The sequence below is a fragment of the Oryx dammah genome, unplaced genomic scaffold (assembly GCF_014754425.2).
Source record: "Oryx dammah isolate SB20612 unplaced genomic scaffold, SCBI_Odam_1.1 HiC_scaffold_27, whole genome shotgun sequence".
NCBI classification, from domain to species: Eukaryota; Metazoa; Chordata; class Mammalia; order Artiodactyla; family Bovidae; genus Oryx; species Oryx dammah.
The window spans coordinates 41670450-41694821 of NW_024070211.1; the positions used below are offsets into that span (position 1 = coordinate 41670450).

General features: G+C 48.6%; 1 protein-coding gene across 3 annotated transcripts in view; it reads right to left on the reverse strand.

Annotated features, from left to right (window-relative positions):
* The window catches only part of NRP2 (neuropilin 2), a 119040-nt gene that overhangs the window by 48074 nt on the left and 46594 nt on the right, over window positions 1-24372 (reverse strand). For all 3 annotated transcript variants that reach the window (XM_040228718.1, XM_040228720.1, XM_040228719.1), the window contains exons 7-11: window positions 23592-23747; window positions 10853-10997; window positions 9386-9735; window positions 7142-7286; window positions 2691-2807 (exon numbers count right to left, since the gene is read on the reverse strand). In XM_040228718.1, the coding sequence (XP_040084652.1) occupies window positions 2691-2807; window positions 7142-7286; window positions 9386-9735; window positions 10853-10997; window positions 23592-23747 (913 nt within the window). The remainder of the gene's footprint in view (window positions 1-2690; window positions 2808-7141; window positions 7287-9385; window positions 9736-10852; window positions 10998-23591; window positions 23748-24372) is intronic.

Sequence of the window (24372 nt, forward strand, 5' to 3'; positions counted from 1 at the left end):
TATAAATGAGGCCACCAAATGGCTGCAGGCTCTAATCAGCCTCTTCTGTCCACCTTGGAGAGCAGACAAATGTGAAAATCGCTGTTCCCTAAATGCCAGAGAAGAATGTCTCCCCAGTGCCTTGGTGGAAGGCAGGATCCTGCCAACCTGGCTGTCAGCAGTGACGGGCAGCCCGTTGGCATCCACAGAGGCTGGAATTCGAAATGCAGGAGGTGCTGGCTGGGGAGGAGAAAGTGACCTCGGAAACAAGGAGGGCTTGTTTGCTCCCCTTCACCTCCCTGTGCCAGGTCTCTTGTTTCAGAGGACCAGTCAGTTCAGAATCCCCAGAGGGCGGTGCTGCCAGGAGGGCAACTTGGCATGTTAAGGGCAAAAACGAGGTGGGTGGGGGCAGACCAGCCTGCCACCCACCTCAGCGCCAATTGGGAGGAAGAATAATTTCACATGGCTCGGAGTGCCCCAAGGCCAGGATTCCAGGGGCAGCAGAGAATGGAAATCTAAGAAGAGACCACACAATGGCTTGTCTCCATCTGCAGGGCTGTTCACCTCTAAGTGAATAGACTGAACCCAAGAGTTTCTTTTGAGGTTCCACTTAGCTCTAAAAAATCCAGTCTGAGCTGGTGCCAAACATGTGATGAAGTCGGGGTTGGGGGGGTGGGGAAGAGAGGAAATGGAAACCCAAATTAGGACTCTTGGCTGCAGAGACAGCGGAAAAATGCTGCTCAGTGCTGGGAGCTGGGAGGAAGTGGGGTCTTTGGCCTTTTCACGTCCCTTCTCAGGCTTCCCAGAGAGGAATTTCCGTGGGGAAGACCTAGAATGCAGGTTAGGAAGTCGAAAGGGAACAACAGACTGATAGCAACAAGCTGTTCCCACCCTGGGGGTAAGGAGGGCTCACCTCTGAAGGGAGGGCCCTGCTGGCCTGGGGGCACACGGCAGATCGCCACTGGGTCCTGCTTCCCCTTCCCAAGAAAGAATATTGAATATTTGCCCATCCTTGGCCAAAGTCAGCATGAGAACAAACACATGGAATCTATTATTGCAGCATCAACCTGTGGCTTGGAAAAGTCAGCCCTTCGCCCTCACCATCCCCTTTTCCCGAAAACTTCTAAATTTCTATTTTTCCATTCAAAAATATGAAGTAATTCAATATAGCATAATTCCTCTTGAATGTTTATATGCATACTGTATCTCAGGAACCCAATTCCACAAAGAGATCTTTTGCTTAAAAAAAAAAAAAAAAAAAAAAGAGAGAGAGAGAAGGGAAGAACCACTAAAGAAACCCCAAATGAGACAAACCACACTATAAACAGGAAAATTATATTAAACTTCTGATTTGCAACAGAACTCTAAAATTTTCCTTTGGATTGGCATTTAGATAAAAACCCTCCTTTTGCCCTCCACCAAGCTAACTCTGCTAATCCAACACCACACAGTAAATGAATGCATTCCCCCTTTGGCTCTCAAACTCTTTCAAACATGTCTTGGAAGATTCTCCAAGTCTCTTTCTCCTCTTCATAAAACAAAAACAAGGTCATTAAAATGTCAGAATCCTGAATCAACTATCCCTGACCAAGAGTGTCCCCCATCCCACCCGCCCACGCAATATACAAAAGCGCATTCCTAAAAGCATATGCATTAAATTATCATTTTGCAGTCATACAACTTCAGCATTTATTTTTGGCTCTCCTCCCATTCTTCTCTGTAGCCCTTTTTGGGAGCCGTCTACCCCATCAGCACAGTTCCTCGTACTGTCAAGTGGTTAAGGGCATGGGTTCCACAGACTTTACCATCCATCTACCCACTGACTGGGTGCTAGGTTTTTATGTCTCCATCACTTCCCCAGCCTCTTCACCAATCTTCCCTCATTTGGTTTAATGAACAGTTAATAATGATCAGCAATTTACTGTAAATTGAGGCTGTCAAGCATTTAATCCTAGTCAAAAATGCCAGGTGTTCTAAAATTTGTGGTTTGTTAGGAATGTCCTCATATTCTGTGGCCTTAGCAGGAAGATTTAAAATGTGATGTCCTTCTTGGGCTCTGCCAAAGACTGTTTTTTTAATCTGAGTTGGATATGCTTAGGAGAGAAAATGAAAACGATATAGATTTCCCACGTGATGAGGTCGATCGGAAAGGAAGAGGCCCCGAGTGCTGAGGGGAACTGAGGTGCCTTTTCGTATGTCTGCCTTTGTCACTGACCTCACTCGCCTTGTGCAGAATGCAACGCCCACTCTTAGAGTCATAACTGTAACGCTTGCTCAACCACTGATGGTGAAGACACAGGGAAATGCAGATAGGTCATGGTTAACTGCTGAGTTAACCCAACTATTGTGTTCCACTGACCAAGTCACCCAGCTGACAGACAGATCTCCCTTTGACTGTGCTGTGGACACAGCCATCACGGTTGTGGATTCTAAAGATAGGAAGTGAGGGCTCGGAAAGGAGACTTCTCAATGGAGTTCTCCTTGGATGGACCCTTATCTCAGCCGATGACCAGTGTACTGGTTTTTCCAATATCTGAATCCTTCTAGATAGGTTATAAATAGCCACTGCCCCAAGTCCCCAAGTAGCACACCTTCCTGACCTCTGACCAAGGAACCCCCAGTTCCTGGCCCCAGCCATGGACCAGCCTCCGCTGTGACTGGCTGGCACCCATGCCACCCCGGGTGAAATACAACCACCACCCCATCCTTACCATCTTCAAAGCTGCAGTTCTCCCCACAGTCCGTGGCCTCCTCGTCAATGGGATACGGGGTGGTGGTCTCTTCACTCTTCACGGTGGGTCCCAGTGTTTCAACTGTGGGCTTTGAGTCTGCAGAGAGGCAAATTCGGGAGTGAATCCTTCAGGCAGCAGCCTGAGTCACACCCAGCAGGAGGAAGATGCCAAATATTAAGTCTCTCCTCCAAGGGTGGCCTTTCAAGATGGAAGGAGAAAGGAAAGCCAAGATGGACACACACACACACCCACACACACTCATGAAGTCACTTCTGTGTGCTGTGGTGAAGTCAAAACCATAACCTGTGTTAAGGAGAGTGGTCCCTAGCTGTAGAAATAGCCATGACAGAGGGATGAACACAAACCTACCTGTCTACTCCACTGCAGAGGGTCTGAGGCCAACACAAAAGGCCATGCCAGGCCATAACGAATGTGGGAGACACTGACCCCAGGCGGGACTCATCCACGCCCTGGGTGTTCTGTTTAAGACATAGAACCTGTTTAAGACGCTGGACCTAGTGGTCCAGTGGTTAAGACTCCACACTTCCAGTGCAGGAAATATGAGTTCAATTCCTGGTTGGGGAAGATCCCACATGCCACGTGGCATGGCCAGAAATGTTTAAAAAAAAAAAAAAAGATCACTTAAAGACACAAGTACGGGTGATACACGTAGTGAACGACACCTATCAAAAATGATTTGAAAAAAGTCTAGGTAAACACAGTGAGCTCCGTCCTGTGGAAGACACGTCTGCACACGGACCCTTGTGCGGCCACTGGAGTGCCCCTGGCTCGGCCCAGCTGGCACACGGAACAGACCTTCTCATCTCTACCTTCTCTGAGTCAGACGGTGCTTTTATGAACCAAAGCTAACCCGACCTGGGAGCCCATCTGTTACAGGATCATCAGAAGCACAAGGGCTGAAGACATAGCCAAGCCACTGGGAGGTGGGACCCCAGACACTGTTTCTGTTTGCACAAACCTGAATGGAAAAGAATAGGGCTCAAAGGGACTCAGACTCCATTCTGTGGAAAGCATTTAGGGCTGTGCCTTTAGGTCAGGGTGTGGCAAGTACAAATGCTGCTGGGATACAAACCACCTTTGTAAGAGGGGGATGGCCCTGCGGGGCAGGGAGGGTAAAGGGCTGCAGGGGAAGTGGTAGAGGAACTCCACAGGCCTCTTGTAAAGGAGGCCACCACCCTGATGGCCCCAAGTAGGGAGGTGGCCAGTGTGGCCAGATCTTGCAAAAAGATGTCTCTTCCCACACACGAAGCAAAAAAACAAAAAACAACCCAGGGAAAATCTCCAGACTTGTCAATGTTGGTAACTGACTGAAAATATGAAGAGCAGGCAACCCAACCTGGCTGGGCAAACCTGGCTGCAGGCAGTCAGTTCTGCCCTCAGCTCGAGGTGATTCATTCATCCATCCATTCACTTGTTTATTTGTGGCTGCCAGTCATTCATTCAGCAACCTTTCCTGAAGTGAATGGAAGCATGAGTCAGGTGCTAGGTGGGGCCCCAAGGAATGCTGGAAACTGGTGTTTAAGTCTGTGTGTTGTGAGGTGGGGTCTCCATCCCAGGGCTGGCCTCGCATAAGACTCCCCAAAAAGCCTGTGCATGGCCCCTACCATTTATATATGTGGTTTTTTGTGCTACTGTATGTAATTAGGCATCTTTGTCAGCACCCTTCAAGATACCATTTAATAAAGCTGGGAGCTGAAGGAAATCACTAAACGCGCTGAATAGCTTTTTCACGGTTGACTTCCCATTTTTCTGTTATTAAATACTATGAGCATAACCTTTCATACTTCCTTTTGCCATGTCTGCCTCTCACTCACAGTAAATAGCAAACAAACTCAAAGCATCCTAATTTGTAAGTTCAAATTTGTCACCGTGTCACAGAATCTCCAATACAATTGTAAAGCAACTATGGGCAGCAAGGCGAGAAGCAATCATTGGAAACACAAACAAACGAACAGGTGAAGTAGCCCTGTCAAATTATTTAGCTGCAGCAACTCAACCCAGCCCATTCTATTCCCTGTTATCCTTTTGGGGTAGGAAGGAAGAAGGGGACAAAGGTGTATCGCAAAAATGAATGGAAATGTGAAAAGCAGAAAGCCACAAGGCCTGGGAGAGCGATTCCAGGAAACGTCAGAGTGGGTGAGCTTTTGGCAGAGATGTAAAATGTTAAATCCAGTGGCAAGGGGGCGGGCAAGGCAGTGAGAGGGCCGGACGTGTGAATGAAAGTGAGGGGATGACAGCTGGCCTCCGTGTCCACTGTTTGTACTGGACACTTAGAGGCAACTGCCCATCACGATATGCTCCCCAGCAATTGAAACCAGATGTCAGAGACTTCAAAGGGAAGGAGGCTGGGTGGAGGGTGTCGAGGTCCTACTCTGATCTTCCAAAGAATGGCCAGGAGAACTTTGAAATGAGAAACCTGTTGCTACCCATCTCTAGTGTCATCTGGGCCAGTTTGGGAGGGGCAGTACGAGGAAAAGGCCACTAGCGGTTGTTCAGTTGGTCGTAAAGCAGGGCCAGCCTGGAAGAGGCGTGGCACGGGGAGGCCGGGGACAGGAGTGAAGCATGAGTCAGCTCTCAGCTAGCTGAGAGGCCTCTAGCAAGTGGCTCCTCTCTCTGGAACTCAGTTTCCCCTCCTAGATCGGTGATCTTTTTCAAGCTGTATGTCACCCTGTTAACAGGTTGTGGATCAATTTCGTGGGTCAGGACTAGGATTTTAAAATAGGGACTCTGAAAAAAAAATAGGGACTATGATATTTCAGAGTGTACTCATGTGTTAGCACTGCTTTGGGAACTTTTGTTTCAATCACATTTACTTATGAAAACAAGTTTATCAGGTGCCAGGCAGTAGGCTAAGTACTTTTATTATTTTATTGAATCCTCATGACAACGGTGAGAGGTGTAGATATACTACACCCCCGTTCTTCAGCTAAGATAACCGAGATCAGCAGAGGCCAGACCTGAACTTGGCAATCTGTCCCTAGAGTCCAGGCTAGGTTAATGATATTTTATATTCCACATGCACACATGTGGTAGTGTGTGTTTGTGTGTGTGTACTCATGCTTGTAAGTCAAGTGGGTTGTGATACAAATTTATTTTAAATTGCAGATGATGGTCAGAAACGCTTGAAAGTCACTGGCCTTGCAGCCCTCAGGTCCATCTAATGCTCTGATGCTGGCCTGAAGCAGCCAGCTTGGGTCGCTGCCAGAGGGCAGTTTTCAGCGGCCGCAAGAGGACAGGTGAGGCACACTCAGCGGGCTGCAGGGAACCTGGCCTCACTCCTTCATGGTGGGGAGTAAAGTGTCTTCCCACTAAAATGCATTCACTGGGGCTGCCTTCCATCTGGAGGTGAGAAAGGCTAATTCGGCCGGATTCCCAGCCGGCGCGCCTCAACGGGACACCTCCTGGGCGCCACGGTAACAGCACACAGGCAGCATTTTTCTCCCCGGGAGCCAGGGAGCCAAAAGCACTTCTCCGACATGCCCTTATTAATCCTTCACCTTCCCCTGCTGGGCGAGCTGCTGACAGGTACCTTACAGACAGGAAAATGGAGATACCTGGGGCCCGGGTCCTGCCTGCAGCTCCTGCTGTCTCTGGCTCGGCGCTCCAGCTCCGTCTGGCAGGCAGCGCGCGAGCTCGACTCTGGCTTAGCTGAGATCCGTGCCAGCTCTGCCCGCGAGGAGCGTGGGGGCCTGCAGAGGAGGGAGGCCCTACTTGGAAGGATGCATGGGGTGCTTCCCAGGGAACAGGAAGGGTGGCCGTGATCCGTGGGCCTCATCCTGTTCAGGAGACTCTGGAGATGCTCCAGGGCCGCTGCTGGGTAGAGGCGGGACCCAGCCAGACTTCTGCCGCACAAGGGGTCCCAGCAGCTCCCCCGCAACAGGGTCCCTCCCGAGCAAATAAATGCCTTTTACAGATGTAGCTTCGAAATGAAAATGAAGTCTCTTAGCCACTGACATCTGGAGGCCAGATTCAGACATAAACCGATTATTTTATTATCATGAGCAAGGTTGTTTTTTTTTTTCCCTTCCCTAAATCAACAGCCACAGCCCTCTGGCCTGAAGAGTCAGGGTCTAATTGAATTTGGGTGGGTGGTGTGTAGCTACGATTTGTTTTTGAGAGACTCAGGGTGGAGGACTGAAACGATCCTTTAAAAGTGACAAGAGCACATCCCTTGAGAAACTGTCCCAAGTCCAGAGGTGGCAGGGCCTGTGGTTTGAGGTCGAATAAGGTGGGGCGCAGGGCAGGCAGGGGGTGGGGGGGGCAGTGTGGTTTTGAATGGATGGGGCTTCACTGGGGATGGCTGCCTCTCTGCCTGTCCCCATCATAGTCTGACCTCCTCCCAGGCTGTCCCCGGAAGCCGGGGTCAGGAGACCACGTGAGTGAGACCTGAAGAGGAAAGGGGGTCTTACCTGTGCAATCACAGCCCAGCACCTCCAGTCGCATCCCAATGCCTGCGGGTGACCACCTCTCCGGGTATACCCGCACGTACTGCGCCAGGACAGGGTCGAACCTCCGGATGTCAGGGGTGTCATAGTGCATATTCCCTTCAAACAGCTGCAGGGGAGACAAGGCTGCTCAGCCCCTCCCGAGTGGACGCCGCTTCACTCCTCCCTTCGGCTCCTTCCTCCCCCTCTCCTCCCCGCCCCTTACATCTGGCTAGAAGTCTGCTTCAGAGTTCATCCACTGTCGCTGCACATTTCAGTCTGAGGGAGCCCCATTCTCAGACCAAGGTTTTTATTCATTTGGGAGGTCCCAGAAACATGGCAAATAGGGAGCAGATGAAAGTGGCAGTTGTTGGGTTCTGTTCTCTATCCTGGGAGTGAAACTGAAAATGCAGAATTTGGCTCTGAGTGAGTGTGAAGCTGTACTCGGCTAGGGAGGAGGAAAGGACATGTAGATTGTCCTGCCTGTTCTGAAGTTCTCCGTTTATTAGAAAAAGAAGTTCTTTCCCTGATGCTTAAGAGTCTAGATTTAGAAACTCCCAGCTTGACAATTTCAATTTAGAAAGTTCCAGGTCACCGAGAGGCTGAAGGGAAAGTGACCATCCTTTCTCTAGGCTAATGGCTATTTCTGCTGGGCACATGCTGATAGTCTAAGACTGTGTTCCCCCAACCTTGGTTTAGTAGAAGACATTCTGTCAAAATAAACCTCACCTGAAGCCACACTACATGAAACTGATGACCACTGGGCTTGCCCTGGCTGAAGTCACGTGGGAAAACCAACCCAGAGCACACTTGCGAACCAGTGACTTAGGGAAAGGCGGTGCACAGGTGTGCCAGGCGCTGTGGCAGATTTTTATCTAGGAATGTGGCAGAATGTCCACCATTCCAAAAGCGGGGCACTGGCATGGGGAGAGCAGGCTCTGAGCCTGGCTAAGATCATCTCCTTTCCCGGCCCTCAGGATGGTCAAGAAGACTCAAGGTCAAGTGTCCCTGGGAGAGCCTGTGGTCCAACTTGTGTTCCATCCACTGAAGGTTCCAGTTACCAAGCCCTGAGCCCTTTCAAGCCACTGGAATCATGAGCTGGGAGTTTACATCAGCAGTGCAAAACCTCCAGCCTAGCCCTTGCCTCTGCATTAAGAATGGAAATGTTGGCTTAGTAAAGGGGGCCAAACAGAGACACGTGATACCCCTTCCTTACTAGAGGCCCTGATCTTCTGCAAAAAATGAAGAGTTAACTTAGCAATGAGGACTGGCGGCCAAGGCTGATTGGGAGATTAACATGGAAAGGGACAGGGGCATTACATCCCTCCCTTTCCTGGAGCTCCTTGGTCCCCCCTGTTCAGGGCTGACCTCTACTCCTGCAACGGCAGGATAGAGTGGGTGACGCTGGCCTGCACTTCTGGCCTGGAGTTAGTTTCCTTTGCCTCTTTCCAGTCTCCCTGTGAGAGGCGGGAAAGATCTAAGCAGTCAAGCCCAGCAAAATACAAAGTTCAGCAACACTCAGAAACACACAGTTGTTTTTGGAAGTCATTCCCTAAGTTTCTATAGTTGAGCCTCCAAGAACCACATCCCTTTTGAATATCTGGCCAGTTCCAAGGAAACTTTATCTGAAAGAGGGTATTAAGAATGTTCAAGTTATTAGCAAGGTGGTGTGGAATAGTGGTTAGATGTTTGTGCTCTGGAGGGAGACTTGTGTCTGAATCATGGCTCTATCACAGGTACTGTGTGACCCTGGACATGACATCAAGCCTCAGTTTTGTCATCTCTGAAATGGGAGGGACCATAAGATCTACCTTCTAGAGATGTTAAAAAGATTTTCGTTGTTTAGTTGCTTGGTTATGTCTTGACTCTTTGTGATCCCATGGACTGTAACCCCTCAAGCTTCTCTGTATATGGGATGTTCCAGGAAAGAATACTGGAGTGGGTTGCCATTTCCTTCTCCAGAGGATCTTCCCGACCCAGGGATAGAACCCATGTCTCCTGCACTGGCAGCCCGGTTCTTTACCATCTGAGCCACTAGGGAAGCCTGTTGTAAGGATTAAAAGGCATTTAGCAGAGGGCCTGGCACAAAGTATTCCTCAGTTAACATTTGTTTGACTGGCTCATAGAAGCTGGTGATGACCATCTAGATGGGAAATCAACACCCCAGCCCGCCCCGGATCAACCTCCCTTTGTGGGGCAAGGTTAGGGAGTCCTCTGGGAACATCCTACCTTTGGCTGCTGGGTCCTGGGGTCTTGGATGTGCTCCCAGTCTTTGCCATTGAGGCTGTAGGAGACTTTGAACTTGCGCACAAATGCCCTGGCTTCCACTGCAGTGATGCTATCTCCTCCACGGGCCCCCTGGATGATGACGCCTTTCACAGTCTTGGGTGCTCCCAGGTCCACCTGGAGCCACTCCTCTCCTGGCTGGGCCTGAGGGATCCGAGGGAACCAGCCTGAGCGGCTGCTGACCAGGCGGGCGGCACTGGGGCTCCAGAGGTACTCACGGGTGGAGGAGGCAGAGATCTGGGAGTCGGCAATAAGCCCCGAGAGCATCCCCAGCATGTTGGAGCAAGGGGCATCTGCAGAGAAGGAGGAAGATACAAGAGGTCAGGCTGGTACCCTACTAACTGGGACCACCCCCATCAGTAGGGAGCTGTCAAAGAACCCGACTGTCAAACACTGTAAGTCAACACGGACTTCTCTGCATTTCAAGGTGGGATAGCACTGTGGTTAAGAGCACGGCTGAGCACCAGACTTCCTGGATTCACATTTGCTTTGTCACTTACTAGCTGTGTGACTTTGGGAAAATGATTGAAGTGTTCTGTGCTTCAGTTTCACTAGGCCTAAAGGAGGATTAACAGTAGTACTTACTTCTTGGGGGTTGTTGCAAGGACTCCATTAGTTACTATATGAAAGTCAGTTAATGATTCCATTAGCTACTATATGAAAAGCACAGTGCCTGGCACGGCTGAGCATCTTACGCTGTTAGCCAAGGACTCTCATGTCCTTGTTGGTGACAGTCCCCACTAACCCTCCTGGGGGCGGTGAGCATAGAGGAACTGCGCTGAGCATTGAATTGTAAGCTGGGTGACTGTTTGCCCATCTAGATGGAACTCTTCATGGGGTTAGGTCTTTACTTCCATATGTATCATCACAGCTCTTTTCTGCCTTGCCACTTCTCACTTGCTGTTCCCTCTACCCAAAATGCTGTTCCCCTCACTCACCATCAGACCGTGTCACATCCTTAGAAAGGCTGTCCCCAAACTTTTGATCAACGCTCCAAGAAGTTCCTTCAGTCACTCTCAGAGGACCTCGTGCTCTTCCTTCACATAGTTATCCCCATACTTACATTTGTTTATTATCTGTCTTGCCCCCTAGCCTGAACGTTCTGCCATGTCAGGGACCCTATCTGCTCATTCCCTTCTCTTTTTCATCTCCAGCTCCCAGCGTGGGGTCCGGCAGACAGGGGGCCTTCTATAAGTATTCATGCAGCCACTGAGAGAGTGGAGGTTGCCTGAAGACATGGTACCCAGCAAGGCAGGGTCCAGACTTCATGTGCATTCAAGACCCACACAGGTAAAATCGAGCCTTCTATGAAGGCCACGTGCTGCAATCGTGCTGTTGGCATAGGGCTGGAAGCGGAAGCAGAGCCCAGGACTCAGTTCGCTCTCCAACCTCACAGCGACGCCACTTTACCTGTGACGCGGCAGCCGAAGAGTTCCAGGCGGAGGGCGATGCCCGTGTGCCAGGTCTGCGGGCGGACCCTGACAAACCGTGTCAGCAGTGGCGAGTGCAGCTTGTTCAGAACCACCTCCGTGGCATCGCTGTTGGCTTGGAAGACCTGTAACATCACACGCCAGTCCATGTTATTGAAATCCCTGTGTGTAGTTGAGCCAGGCAGTCTTTGACGGAGTGGGGGAAGCTCTGTTCAATGCTAGTTCCCTTAAGCTTAAAAATAATCGGTGGGTTTGTAGTCTGGGGCTGTTTTCGAAATACCGTGGAAAAAAAAAAACACACAATAATTTCTCACACTGCTCTAACTTGAAAACAATACATGGTCTTCACAAAAACTTTTGGAGGGAAGAAAAAATTTTGCCTCTGGGCCTGAGAGCAAGCAGAGGAAGGCACCATGAAAAGGAAAACACTTTCAGAAGCCAAGAGAGAGGGGGAATAAGCAGTAGAATATCCTTTAAAAATGGAATGACAATGTCATCTTTTAGGGCTTGTGGACCTCTCTCACTAGCATGAACTTGACTTTCCCTCTTCCTCAGGTTTCAGCATATAGAAAGATTTGCAGGGTATTTTATCATCAGAAAGTGCATCACGATTGTTTTTGTTAGTTACTTAGAGGTCTCCCTGCTCCAAGGATGGGTGAGAAAGCACTGTCTACCCTGGTGCCCCTGTGTCAATCAACACTTTCTTGGCTCTTTCTGGTCTTTGTCCTAGGGTCAGGGTTGCAGGCAAACCCTCAGAGTCCTGCTCTGGCTTCCTCTCATTGCAGTCTCCACCCTGTAATGAAATCCACCCCATCCCCATCTGACTGATGCATCTCTTATGGGAGGAATGGCTGTTCCGAGTAGCTTCTGATCCAACATGGTAGGAGCAAGTCCGAGCTTACCAGATGGCCCAAATCAATAACTACCATATGGACCTTATGCGTTTTTGTGCTCTCCATTACAAAAAAGAAAAAAAGAGGAGCTGGAACAAGTGGACATGAGTTTCTCCCGGTTTCCCTTGATAAGAGTGGAGGGAAAGACCACTAACCACCACTCCTAGATCATACCTGTCACAGCTCTAACAACCAAGTGACTGTAAATCCATTCACAGCCAACTCTGCAACAACTAGCCATTCCTCTTGGGTAGGGGGACCAGATCCTTCAGCTCATGACACCTATAACACCTGAGCTGTCTGGGCATGGACAGGCTTTGGACAAGGGGAATGGGGAAACTAGTATGTTGGAATGCCACTGAGCCAGATGCTATTTAAACACAATCAGGCCTAAAAAACATTGCAGGAAGTAAGTGCTATTATTTCCACTTTGTTGATGAAAAAACTGAGGCTCAGAGATGTCTGTCTGGATCTCAAGTCCTTGCCACGTTTTTAGACTGCAGGCTTGTGGTTTTGCTCCCTTGATTCTTGTCTCTCTTACACGTGCAGTGTTTATGTTGGTGTTAGGAGCCTTGAGATCCCCAAGCATGGGTGGAGTGGAGGGAGAGCTGCTATTGAGTGCTGTGCGCCCACTGTTTCTAATCCCAGCGTAGAAGGCTCTGGGAAACAGTGAAGAGCAGCACCAAGGCTCAGAGCTAATTAACACATGGTCTTTGCTTCCGTAGGAACTGTAACTAGGAACTCTGCCATTTGGCCACCTTGAACCTTCTGTGTTTCCCACTTGCTAAAGGTCAAACGTCAGAGCCATTGCTAGCTCCCACCGATGGTGGCGGTGAAGGCTAAGAGCCATCATACCTTTTGCAACCAAATAAGGGGATGTGAAAAGAAAAAAAAAAAAACAAAAACAAATAAGGGGATGTGGTCTGTTGAAGAGAAACGGAGGGAAAGAGAGGACGAAACAGTATTCAGAGGACCACTGTATTCAGCCAAAACCCCTTGTTCCTGGTACTGAGCCCACCTATTCCAGGGGAGCACCCCCCTCCAGCCTTGCTGTTTGCTCTGCTCCCCTGGGGAGCCTCTGCTCTGGTCCCCAGGCCGCCAGTTTCCTCCTCTGCTGCTTCGCTGACTGCCGGGAGCACCAAAGCAGGACTGCCTGCCGCTCGCATTCCTCCCAGCTTCAGTTTGGCTGCTTCCCGCATGGTGATTGAGGACAAAGAAGAGCTAGAAGACGAAGAAAACGGGCCACAAAAGCAGAAGGAAAGAAGCTGCAGCCAGACACTTGGGAGAAGGCCGACAGAAGAAGGAGGTGCCTGAACCTCTGTGATCTAATCTTGGGGAGGAACCACCAGGAGGAGGGGCAGGAGGGTGGACAGTCCAGGCCTCGCCATGCCCGTTCCTTGGCTTCCTTGCCGCTCTGGGGAAAGAGATGGAGCAACCGAATCCAAGGGAAAGAGATGAATCAGTTCTCCTAGAATTCAGCATGAGGCAGAGGCTCTTTGTTTGTTTTTTTGTTTTGTTTTGGCAGGGCAGAAGCAAAGACAAGCCCTCTGCTTATTTCAGACGGGTGCTGTGAGCAGTGGGGGGCCCCACTACTGACCTACTCCCTGAGGATGGTGGTGGTGGCTGTGTGTGGCCTCCATCAGGAGATGCTAAGGAGTTCCAAGGCGGGGGGCTTGGTGGGGGGTTTGATTTGCCACGTGAATATATAATTGGAGTGTTGAGTGGATTTGAACCTTAACACAATTGCTAATCCACAGCGTACACACCATGCTGGTACCGTTTAGAAACACAGCACGTCTTATGTGTTTTTAATACCCAATTTTATCTTATCTGACCCCTTCATTTCTCAGCCTGGGCAGACAACACCAGGAAACCATTTCTTTCCTTCCTCAGTAAGGAAATGACTGTGTCTTTGGACTGTCTTGGGGAGGCTGGCTGTGTGTGGGCATGGGGAACACACGCGCGTGGGTACGTGTCTAAGGAGGGGGCTGCTCTTCCCATGGATGTGTGTGGCCACAGGCTTGGGTAAGCCTCCTGGATGTCTGCCCACAGTGGCATCAGTCAGTGAGGGAGGCAGGCACATGGGTTATCTACCTGAGGACACCTACCTGGTTCTCTAATTGACCTTCCTTCCACTATTGCTCACTCCTCTCCCACCCCTGAACCAAATGAAGGCTCTTACAATGTGACCTCAAGTAACCATTCCTGTTTCTGAGCCCAGTTTCTTCTCAGTGTCTTGTTTGCCCCTGAGCTTGTGCTTTTAACTACCCTCTGTTCTTGGGACCCTTGGCTGACAGAATACCGTCCTTTTTTGGAATGTGGACCATTTTAAAAGTCTTTATTTAATCTGTTACAATACTGCTTCTGTTTTATGTTTCGGTATTTTGGCCACGAGGCATGTGGGATCCTAGCTGCCCAACCAGGGATCGAACATGCAGCCCTGCACTGGAAGGAGAAGTCTTAACCACTGGATCTCCAACGTGTGCTTCTGCCCCGTCGCTCAGTGGGGTCTGACTCTGTGACCCCACGGACTGTAGCTCCCCAGTCTCCTCTGTCCCTGGGGTGATCCAGGCAAGGATACTGAAGTGGGTTGCCATTTCCTCCTCCTTGGACCTCCAGGGAAGTTCCCAATACCAGCTTATTTTAATAAACTTTTTATATACCTCTTACTCTGAGGTGGGCGTAGTAGCAAAAAGTTCAAACACTAAGGCTTGAACCAGGAGCCAGACTCTGTTGTTAATTAGCTCCTGCTGTGCTTACTCACTCAGTTGTGTCCAGCTCTTTGCGATCCTAAGGACTGTAGCCGGTCAGGCTCCTCTGTCCATGGGGATTCTTTAGGCAAGAACACTGGAGTGGGTTGCCATGCCCTCCTCCAGGGGATCTTTCCAACCCCAGATTGAACCTAGGTCTCCCGCATTGCAGGCAGATTCTTTACCATCTGAGCCACCAGGGAAGCCCTCACTGTGGGCAAATATCTCTACCTCCCCCAGGCCTCAATTTCCTTCCCTATTAAATGAGGAGATTGTATGGGTTGATCTGTACAGTCCCTTCTGGCCCCCAGATTCTAAGGCTTGCTTCATAAGAGTTTCTCATTTAGAACTGCCCCAGCAGTGTCCACTTTCTAACAGGGCATTTTAGTTACCACTGTCCCTTGTAGCCTAAGTGTTTTTGTGGACAAATGCTGTGGATTTTCATACATTTCAAATAGTGCTCAGACTCAGGACACCTCGTGACTGCTCCACTCAGAGGGAGAGTATAACTTGTTGATGTTTTGGTTCAATAACAGTTCAAATTATTAATAAACGAAGAATAATAAATAACAACACCTTAGTCCTCACATATTGCCTTGTGCCCAAAGATATCAAAGTGCAATTTATGAAAATCCATTTTTAATGAAACATTAAGCAGTTTCTATTTCTCCAGACCCAATGGATTTATAAGGACTCTATTTTTCTCCCTGCACGGCCCTATTTATAGCTGGTAAATGCTATCATATATTATACATCTTTATGACTTTCTCAATGCTTCTGTGGTTTCAGAATCACCCTTCATATGTTTTCTGATCAAATTCTCTGAGATGGATTCTTGGCTTCCAGTCGAGGCACTGCAAGGTAAGGAATTGGCGTGCTTGGAAAATGATGCCAGGAAATTGGTTTCACTCCCTATTCCCTGCCGACTCACTGAATCACTATAGGCAAATCAATAAACCTTAGATACCTTGATTTCTCCTTCAGGAAAATAAAGTAGATAGCAGGCTTGCAAATAGACACTGAACTTTACCAGCCAGCCCTCCCTGCTGGCTCCAGGGCCAGCACTGCAGCCAGGACAGATGTTAGACAGGAAGCTAGAGCACGAGTAACAAATAGGTCTCTGTTTAACTGGGAAAATTCAAGCCTTGAGAGCCATTAACTCTCAAGTCCCACCTCGAGGCCAAGAATTTTCAGGCCATAACTTCACAGTGAGGAGTCCACATTGCTGAGAAAACTCAGTGACTTGTCAGCGTATGGCACACCCAGATAGATGTATATAAAATGTGATGATCACATTTTAACATCTGCTTTAAAAGCTGGATGTCACAGATGGTATATGTTTTTGTTAACTAAAAAAAAAAAAAAAAAGTTAATATGGTTGTTTTCCCACCCAAAGGAAAACCAGAAGTGTGTTCAAGGTGATCCTAGCTTTCTAAAGAGGTGGGATACTAGTGTGTGTGTGTGTGTGTGTGTGTATCTGAATATATGAAGCTATGTTGAATATAAAGTTCTTCAAGTGCACTTCTGTAAACCAAGTTTGAAAAACAATTCAGGGCACGAAGTGGTTTAGATAATCCATTTGGTGCCTTGCTGAATTCCGAACATAATCCAACACTTGCCAATTGATTCTGAAGACCTTTGGTTTATTTTCAGTAAGACAGAATCTGAAACTGGCAGCACTTCATGGATTTTTTGATTTGCACCTCTGGGGGGGGGGGCATCTGCCAATTAAATTGGCTGCTATCCAATATCCCAGTTTGATTATTATCTACAAATCACTCTTCCCCCACCCATAAAAAGGAAACAACATGTTTCAACCATGTCTGCGAGCTCATAAGGCATGGACTATGAGAAAACCAAAAAAGAAAAGTATACACATATGTCTATGTATGTCTATACGTTTATACTCTAATGAGAAACATCTAGCCCGAAAGCAGCATGTTTGTTTTCTGAGGTCATCTGTTCTTTGTCTTTTCCCCCATTTCTAGTCACAGCCACCACTTCTTGCTGACCCCTCCCAAAGATCGCTTTGAAGAACACGCAGTGACTCAGGCGCCACTGAGAACAGTTACTGGTTCACTGCCTACCTGGGAGTCCTCTTTGAGGGTGGATTCTCTGCCAGCCCTAAATCTCTCTCCCATATGCTGTGCATCTCTGCCATCAACATGCGGGTGCCCAGGCCAGTGTAGACACTCAACAGTCCTTGAGCCTCTCGGTGGAGAGACACCGCCCAGGCTCACGGTGTTCCTGGCTGCCTAACCTTCCTCCGTCAGGCAGGCCCTTTGGTCCACAGACACAGACTCTCATTCTGTGCACTGCCTCCCACCTGACTGGGCTTCATTCACTCTGTCTGCGCATGCCCGTGCCTTCATTACCTATAGTGTGACCTACAGTTTACTTCTATTTTGCTGTAAATATGTGAACGCAACTGGCTCCAGGAACTGCACAGAGAGAAAATGTTTCAAAGACAACACAGTGCTGGAGCCCTGAGGTAGCAACTGTGCAGGAGATCTTTTTCTCTTCCCTTTCTTTTCAAAAAATAAATATTTCTCTTCACTAATAAATGTTTCATTGCATCCAAAGTTCTCCTTTTCAATCTACTTGGCACAGACTCTCAAGGAGCAGAACAAAGCCAGCAGAGAAGAGAGGTGGCAGGAATGGACGGCAGAGATGGGGGAAAACAGGAACACGTTTTAAACATTCTTCTCAGGAACCACCATACTGACCCATCCTCACTCAGGACCGAATGCTGGTCCTCCCTCTCCCACCCGCTTTCCCTTGCATTTTCTCTGAAATCAGCCAACGGGGCTACACAGGGAAATAAATGGTTAATCAATGGATACCATCCTGCTTAATTAATTTGTTGCACCAAACAGGCAAGCGTAGGGGTGGGGTTGGGGGCCTGCTGCACTTGGGGAAAATGATGTTAAGGTAATGGACTTTTTTTTTCCTGTTTGTAAATCTTGGTCCTGACATTTCTCTCTTAAAACTCTTCCTTAAAGACTATAAATTTTTTTTTTAAGCTGCTTTCATTCTAGTGAATGTGGGAACTTAGCCAGATACAGAATCAGAAGGGATGTCTCTCTCCTGTATAAATATACATCTATGAGAGACACTGAGAAAGAGAATTTAAGGGCGGGAAGGGATGGGGGTAGGGCAAAGAAATTCCCTAACCACCAAATGCTCATTTACCACCACGATGCCCTCCTATCTCCTCCTCCTTTACTTTAGCGCTGTTTTTATCATCAGGCAGTGTTGCTGATGTGCAGGAGAAGACGGAAGAGCAGGAGCTTGTTGTGGGGTGTAGGGCAAGGAAAGCCGATTTTTTTTCCTGGGGGTGTGGGGCGGAGGTGGGTAGTATGTACACATCCCCATCTGTGTGTGCCTTGAGGGGCCCGTTAGATTTACTGCGGGATCAAGTTACCCCCATCGAGATGCCGAGCCCTGGAACACAGCATACTAACAGGATTAGGGTTTCAGGATTTGAGACAGGAAAGCATGAGGGAGGAGAGGAGCAGAGGACAGCTCAGGGATCGGGGGCTGGAGGAGAGATGGGATGCAGGAGAGTGGAATATCAGAGCCATGAGGGTGTACTCCCTTGAAGGTGGGGCAGAAATAGACATTCTACCTGGGTAGGAAGGGCCTCCAACTGAATACCTCCTGAAAGGACACTGCCACATTATTTAAGGAGGCACTTTTTAATCTCCAGGTATGGAAAAGAGAGCAAAAAGTGTGCAGGGAATGAGGCTGCTAAATCTACCTGTGAAGTGTACTCCTTTTCCAGAAGAAATCTCAGGAAATCACAGAGCAGGGAACCAGTGACAGCAAAGAACTCGACAATCTACCTGGCGAAGTGCTCACCCCACTGTTCATCCGGAGATGCCTGGGCTTTTGCCCAAGCACAATCACGACACCATTTCACATTTCCTGCTGTCTGCTCCGTCCCACTGGCTGTGGGTCTGGAAAGCATGAGGCTGTAAGCGCCACGGAGGCTGGCCTCCAGTCCCGGAGACAATTCAGCACCCACGGGAGTTGGGTGAAGCCAGCCATGGGGGCCTGATGGAGAAAAGGTTCCAAGCTTATGTATAATGAAATTTTCCCTGGAGCTTCCTAAGTGGAGAGGCTAAAGGTCTGAGCTCATCCCATGGCAAATGGATAAGGGACAAACTTAATTACTATGGGCCCTCGATTCTTCTCGGTTATAATTGAGAGGGGCAGATAAACTGGGGGACTTGAATTCGGAGAGGACATCAGCCCTCTTCTGAACATACATGACCCTGGATGACATAATCATATCCATGACTTCTAAAGTTTGATGTCCATTACTAGCTGATGGTTTGAGTCATTGTCTTAATATTATACACAATAAGTAAAATTACTATAATAAAAGGCAAAGGGAAAGCCAGTCATCCACCAGGAGGCTTCAAAAAAAGGTATATATGTATTTTTTTAAAAACCCAAATTTTCACTGAAGGAAAACTGCATTCCTAACTGGAGCCTGAGGGGTACGGTTTATCTGTGGCAGCTCACGTACAGGCCCCATCAGATGCACGGAGAGGTCTGGATGACTTATCAGGTCCCTTCCAGACCTATGGTTTTAAGAGAGGCAGATAAATATCCCATGGGGCCTTGTTACTTTTAAAATTGATAACTTGCTTCTGCTCAAGAAGAGCTCTGTGGGTCTAATACATTAATTATATCTGCAGAGAGCCTTCCATCTAGGGATCCCAAGGTGCTCTGCCTACAGCAAAAAAGGCACCGTTCCATTTGGGCCAGCAGAAACACTGAGGCACGGAGCTGCAAAGAGAAATCTCCAAGGTCACACAGTGCATCATCTGAGAAGGTCTGAAGAGAGACACCACATGGTTGTAACCTTTAGCCAATTAATTTGGGAGGGGGGGGGTTGTCTTTCCTCTTAAGTTTCTGAAAGCTTTACAAAGGGTTTTAAATTTCTCAGATGGCTCTCACAATGATTTGTTTTAATTTGGAAAATAAATATAGAACTGAGGATTTTTGAAGTGATCGGGAAGTGATTATTCGTTCTGAAGGGATGTGGCCAAAGTGGCTTCATTCAAATTACAGCTCAGGATTCTTATGATGGGGCCCCAAATCCAAAATGATGAGCCCAGTGCCCTCAAAGCACAACTTGCCTTCATATCGCCATGAATGTGCGCCTCTCTTGAACTCTGGATGGAACAATGAGGAAGCCAATTTCCCTCTGAATGCAAGATGGTGAGCCATAGATTATGAGAAGACTGGTCTGAACTCAAAGTGTGGTGACTGGTGCCTTCCACAGGAACTCCACAGTTCCCCCAAGTCCCTGGGGCAAACTACTTTGCCCGAGAGCTTCAGTTTCACAGTCTGAAACACTGTTAAATTCTGAAGCAAATAAGCCAGTGCATGAGGGTTCTCCGAGCCCCTTGGAAGTCATCATTACATTGATACGATTGAGCTTAGTGCATTTCTGCCACTCATTACAGGTAATTTTGAAAACTCTTAGACCCAAACCTTACCCAATCCCTGTCCTCACCCTTCCATCCTCAATCTGCCCATCAGGATACAGGTAACATCCAAATTTCTTCCAAACACATCAGAACAGCCCAGCAACACTGTGACTAAGAACAAGGTAACCAGAGTGACATCAGTGAGAAAGATGCTCAGATGTACCAAATAAGGGACCAGTGAAATTAGAGGCTTTTGCTTAGACCTGTAAGGGCATGGCCTGACAGCAGCCTCTGTCTTACTGCTTCCAGTGTAGACTCACAGAACCAGCATCTCAGAGATGAGCAGGAGCCTAGCCAAGGCCTCGCGCCTTCCAGCTCCTTCCATCTTTCTCCACGCCCCTCCCTTGGTCTGTGTGTACATAATTGTGCCTATAATTATAGACATACATACCAACTTTCCACTATTGTACTTACAATGCTATGTCTGTGTTTGGGGTTATTAATACAGCTGGTGAAACCAAAGGCAGTAGTTTTATGCTTGTGGTTTCTGAAGAAATATATGTGAAGCAATTTGTATAATCTAAGGGAGCGCACAGGCTGGCTATGGGCTCTAACAGGTGGAAGAGCTCTCTGTCTTGTGGTTATGCAGTAAATATGCATAAGGAGGTCCCCCTGCAGGAAAATCATAGGTTCCCTTTTCTATGGCATGTGGAGTTGGATAAGGATTTGGGGATGTGCTGTACACATGGCCTGTGTAACTGGGCTGCAGTTTGCCTGGAGGATCCTTGCAATATCCCCAGTGACAGGGTAATGCCTTTCTCATCCGTAGCCTCACCGTTATCTATTGGATGGAAAGGCCTAAGAAGAGGCTGCTTCCAGGCTGTGGGAGGTTGGAAAAGAGCTCTTCAGTTAGTCCCCCTCACTTCCTAGCCTCAAGGAAGTCTTCCCCTCATAGGCTCAGGCCTTGCCTCAACCCAGTCTGGGTTCAAACTGTAGACAGTGTTTTGCAAGGGACTAGCACAGCCATCCCCCACCACCCTGAGTGCTCATTCATCTTGTTTTCCTCCAACTTCCCCAATTCCCTGGCCTTTGGTATACCGCACTGGTGTTGACAGAGACCAGGGAATTGAAATCAAGTCCCCACATTTCTGCCCCAAACATCACCATTACCTCCTTGCACACCCCGTGCACTGGGTCCCATTTGCAACCCCTCCCAACTGCCCACAGAGCAGAGCCCACTGCTGCCTCCACCTCTGTTGGGCTTTGCTCACAGGTCCTGCTGGCTGAATTCTGCTTTTGAGTCCACTTAGCGCCAGTGTGCTTGGCACGGTGCCCACCATCTAGCAGCTACAAAAGGAAACAGTGGTAGTGTCCTGGGTCGACGAAGCCTCTCCCCACACTGCCCCCTGGTCCCCTCCTCACCCCACCTCCCCTTCATGGCATCAAATCAAACTGCAGCAGACTTGACAAATCTATTTGGCACAGTTCACTCAACTATTTCAACCCGAACAGCCAGAGAGCTGTGCTGACACACCATGAACGGTGCGGAATCTGCACATTAAATATAGGCGTCTGGGAGCAGATCCGATAATGAAGGAGCAGCAGAGATCATCCATGGACTCGAGGACCCGGAGATCTCCTCCCTTGCCCGCCACACCTGAGTGGGGACAAGGGAGCACAGGGAGGGGGCAATGCTTGATTGGCAGCCTTTTCACTCTTCTGCCTCTTTCTAGGTACCAAGAAGGAAATTACCCTTCTTAAAGGGAAAGAAATTTAGCCATGGGTGAGAAGAGGAGGCAAAGGGGAGAGAGAGAGAGAAAATAAAAGAGATGAGAATGTATCCAGTATGAAAAAGTAGAGAAGAATGGTTCTAAAGGAGTCCAGAAAGCTACATTTAATTCTCAGGAATATCTTCCCTGCAGAACCAATACCAGGGATAAAGCCAGGGAGGACAGCATTCTATCAAAATGTGCAGTGCTAAGGTATTTCCAAAAGCAGATTTCCTACAAATGGTGTTTTAAATAGCATCCCAGTCCATCTGTGTGCTTTTAAAATCGGCTTATGCTACAGTATCCCTCTGGCCAGTGCTGCTTAGTCATTGAGCCTGGACAGGGAGGTGGTTAGGGGAACCTCTTCCTTCTCCCCCGTACCCACCCCAAGCCAGCTGCTGGTCCTTGCCTGCCTGGCTGAATTTCTGGGTTCTAGCAGTTTCTTATGGAAAAGGGAGGGTGGAAAGAGAGGGTACGAGAAGGAGCGGGCTGGGATGAGGATTTCGTCCACAGAGCTCCCAGCACCCCATGCCAACTCTGGCTTGCTGTGTCCAAGTCACATTTAACTCTCCCTGAAACAAAAGCAGGCAATGAGAAACCAGACCTGCTCGACACATCAAGATGCGGAAGTCTTTCAATTGCTAAGTCTCTCACTTTCTTTATCTGTGAAATGGGGAGTGTGTGTGTATGAGAGAGAAGAGACCTGGTAATATCTAGAAGCCATGATTTCAGATGAATGGTGCCATGTTACTATGGCGATCTTAATTTTTAAAAATCCACTCCTTTAAAAACTCACATTTCCCGAGTGAAGCAGTGCCAACATTATAGTTTGGGATTTTCTGGGCCCAAGATTTCCTGTTACAACAGCAAGAGCAAGCTGCCTTGGGGCAGTGACACGGGCTGAGGGCACCTTGTTTGCAAAAGATCTCGGCCTCTCAAGGTTGGGCCACCTGTGTACCCTTTTGATAACTCACAACCTGACAGACAGGGAGAGAGACACTCTTCCTCACTCCCCAATTCCATTCAGAGAAGGATGAGCGTTCTCCTTTGAGACCCAAGAGTCAGCCCACAAAGAACAGTGCTCCTGCCCTGCCCAGGTGAGACCACTGGCCATTTCCAATAAGCCTTTCCATGCACTGAGTCTACCTTATAACCAGTATATACATTGCCAGCACCAGCTGCAGACCTGTTCACTGCCAGAATGCAACGTGTTGTAAGAAAGCTGAGACCAGACATTCATCCATATATACAACAAAAGCCTCACATCACCCACGAGGACATGCCTGTGGGAGCCCCAGACGCTGAAGGCACCAGCCTTGCAGATTCAACCCCTTACTGCCAAGCATGACTGCCAGTTCAGATCTCATCCCCAACAAACCGAATTTCTCATTATTTATTGTCCTCTTTTTCCTTCAGGACATTGTGATTCCCTCTTGGGATCTGTGCCCTTTTATTTCCAGACCTTGGTAACTCCCCAAACTGCAGTTTCATGAGGTTTTGTGACTGTTAACGCAGTATGTGGAAGGGACTCAGGCCATCAATGCTCAATGAATCCTGCACAGGGAGACATGGCCCAGGAACACATTCTCTCCTTCATTTGTAGTCAGAGAGCACTCTGCAAACTCTTTCTCTCTCTGCTGTACAAGACACGACAGCAGCCAGGCTGTCGGAGAAAACGGTGTCTTCCAATCACTTTAGCATAAGAAAGAATATTTTCAGGGCCAGCGTCTCCGGTGCCTCCATCAATTACTGGAGCTTTGGGGAACAAGGCTGCCTTGTCCATGTGGGGTGGGTTTTCAGCCCCTCTTGACCCACCGCTCCTGCTCCGCCCTGCGTGCCCCTGGGGTGGGGCCATGGGTTTACCTTGTGGTTCTTGCCGTGCCGGTACACCATCCAGTCCTCACCATTAGTGCTCACTTCCAGCTTGTAGGATTTGACATAATAGCCATTCTGAGTTTCTCTGGAAATCGCTCCCTGCGTTGCAATGGCTGTGAGCACAGTTAGAAAGCGTAGATCCACCTAGAGAAGAAAGGTGAAGGAGGATGGGTGTCTTGACTCCCCACACAGGGCAGCATCTGGGCTTTCCTTCATAGGACACCATTGCAGTACTTGACTCCCAACCCGTGTCTGTGATTCACTCACAGGTATTGGTGGTCAGGATCTGTCTGCCTCCACTAGAGAGCTAAACTCGACATATTCGAACTACATTGGACACCTCAGAAACTGTAGCTTGAGTTTTATTTCTTTTTTTTTCAAATTTGAACAGACAGGATGACTGTTTATCTTAAAGGAATCATTGAACATCTAGAACTATGACCCCTTTTTACTTAACCATGACCTGCCTTGGACAGTGAAAGCGGATGCTGTTTTATAGGAACAATGGCTAAATCCAATCCACTCCACTCTGATCCAGCCTAGCTGCCAAAGTCTCAGCTCAGCGCTGTTTCTCCTCCCCTCAGTCCCTTGCTCCATTGTGTATTTAGTCGCTTGGGTCACCTAGGGGTCAAAAGGCATGTAGAGTCTGCCCAAGCAATTAGGCTTATGGACCAAGTATTGACCTTTTGTCCGACAAGGAGGATGGCCAACATTTTGAGCCACCTTCCCTTCCACAACACCAAACCCATTTGGAAATTGCTAGGTGTCA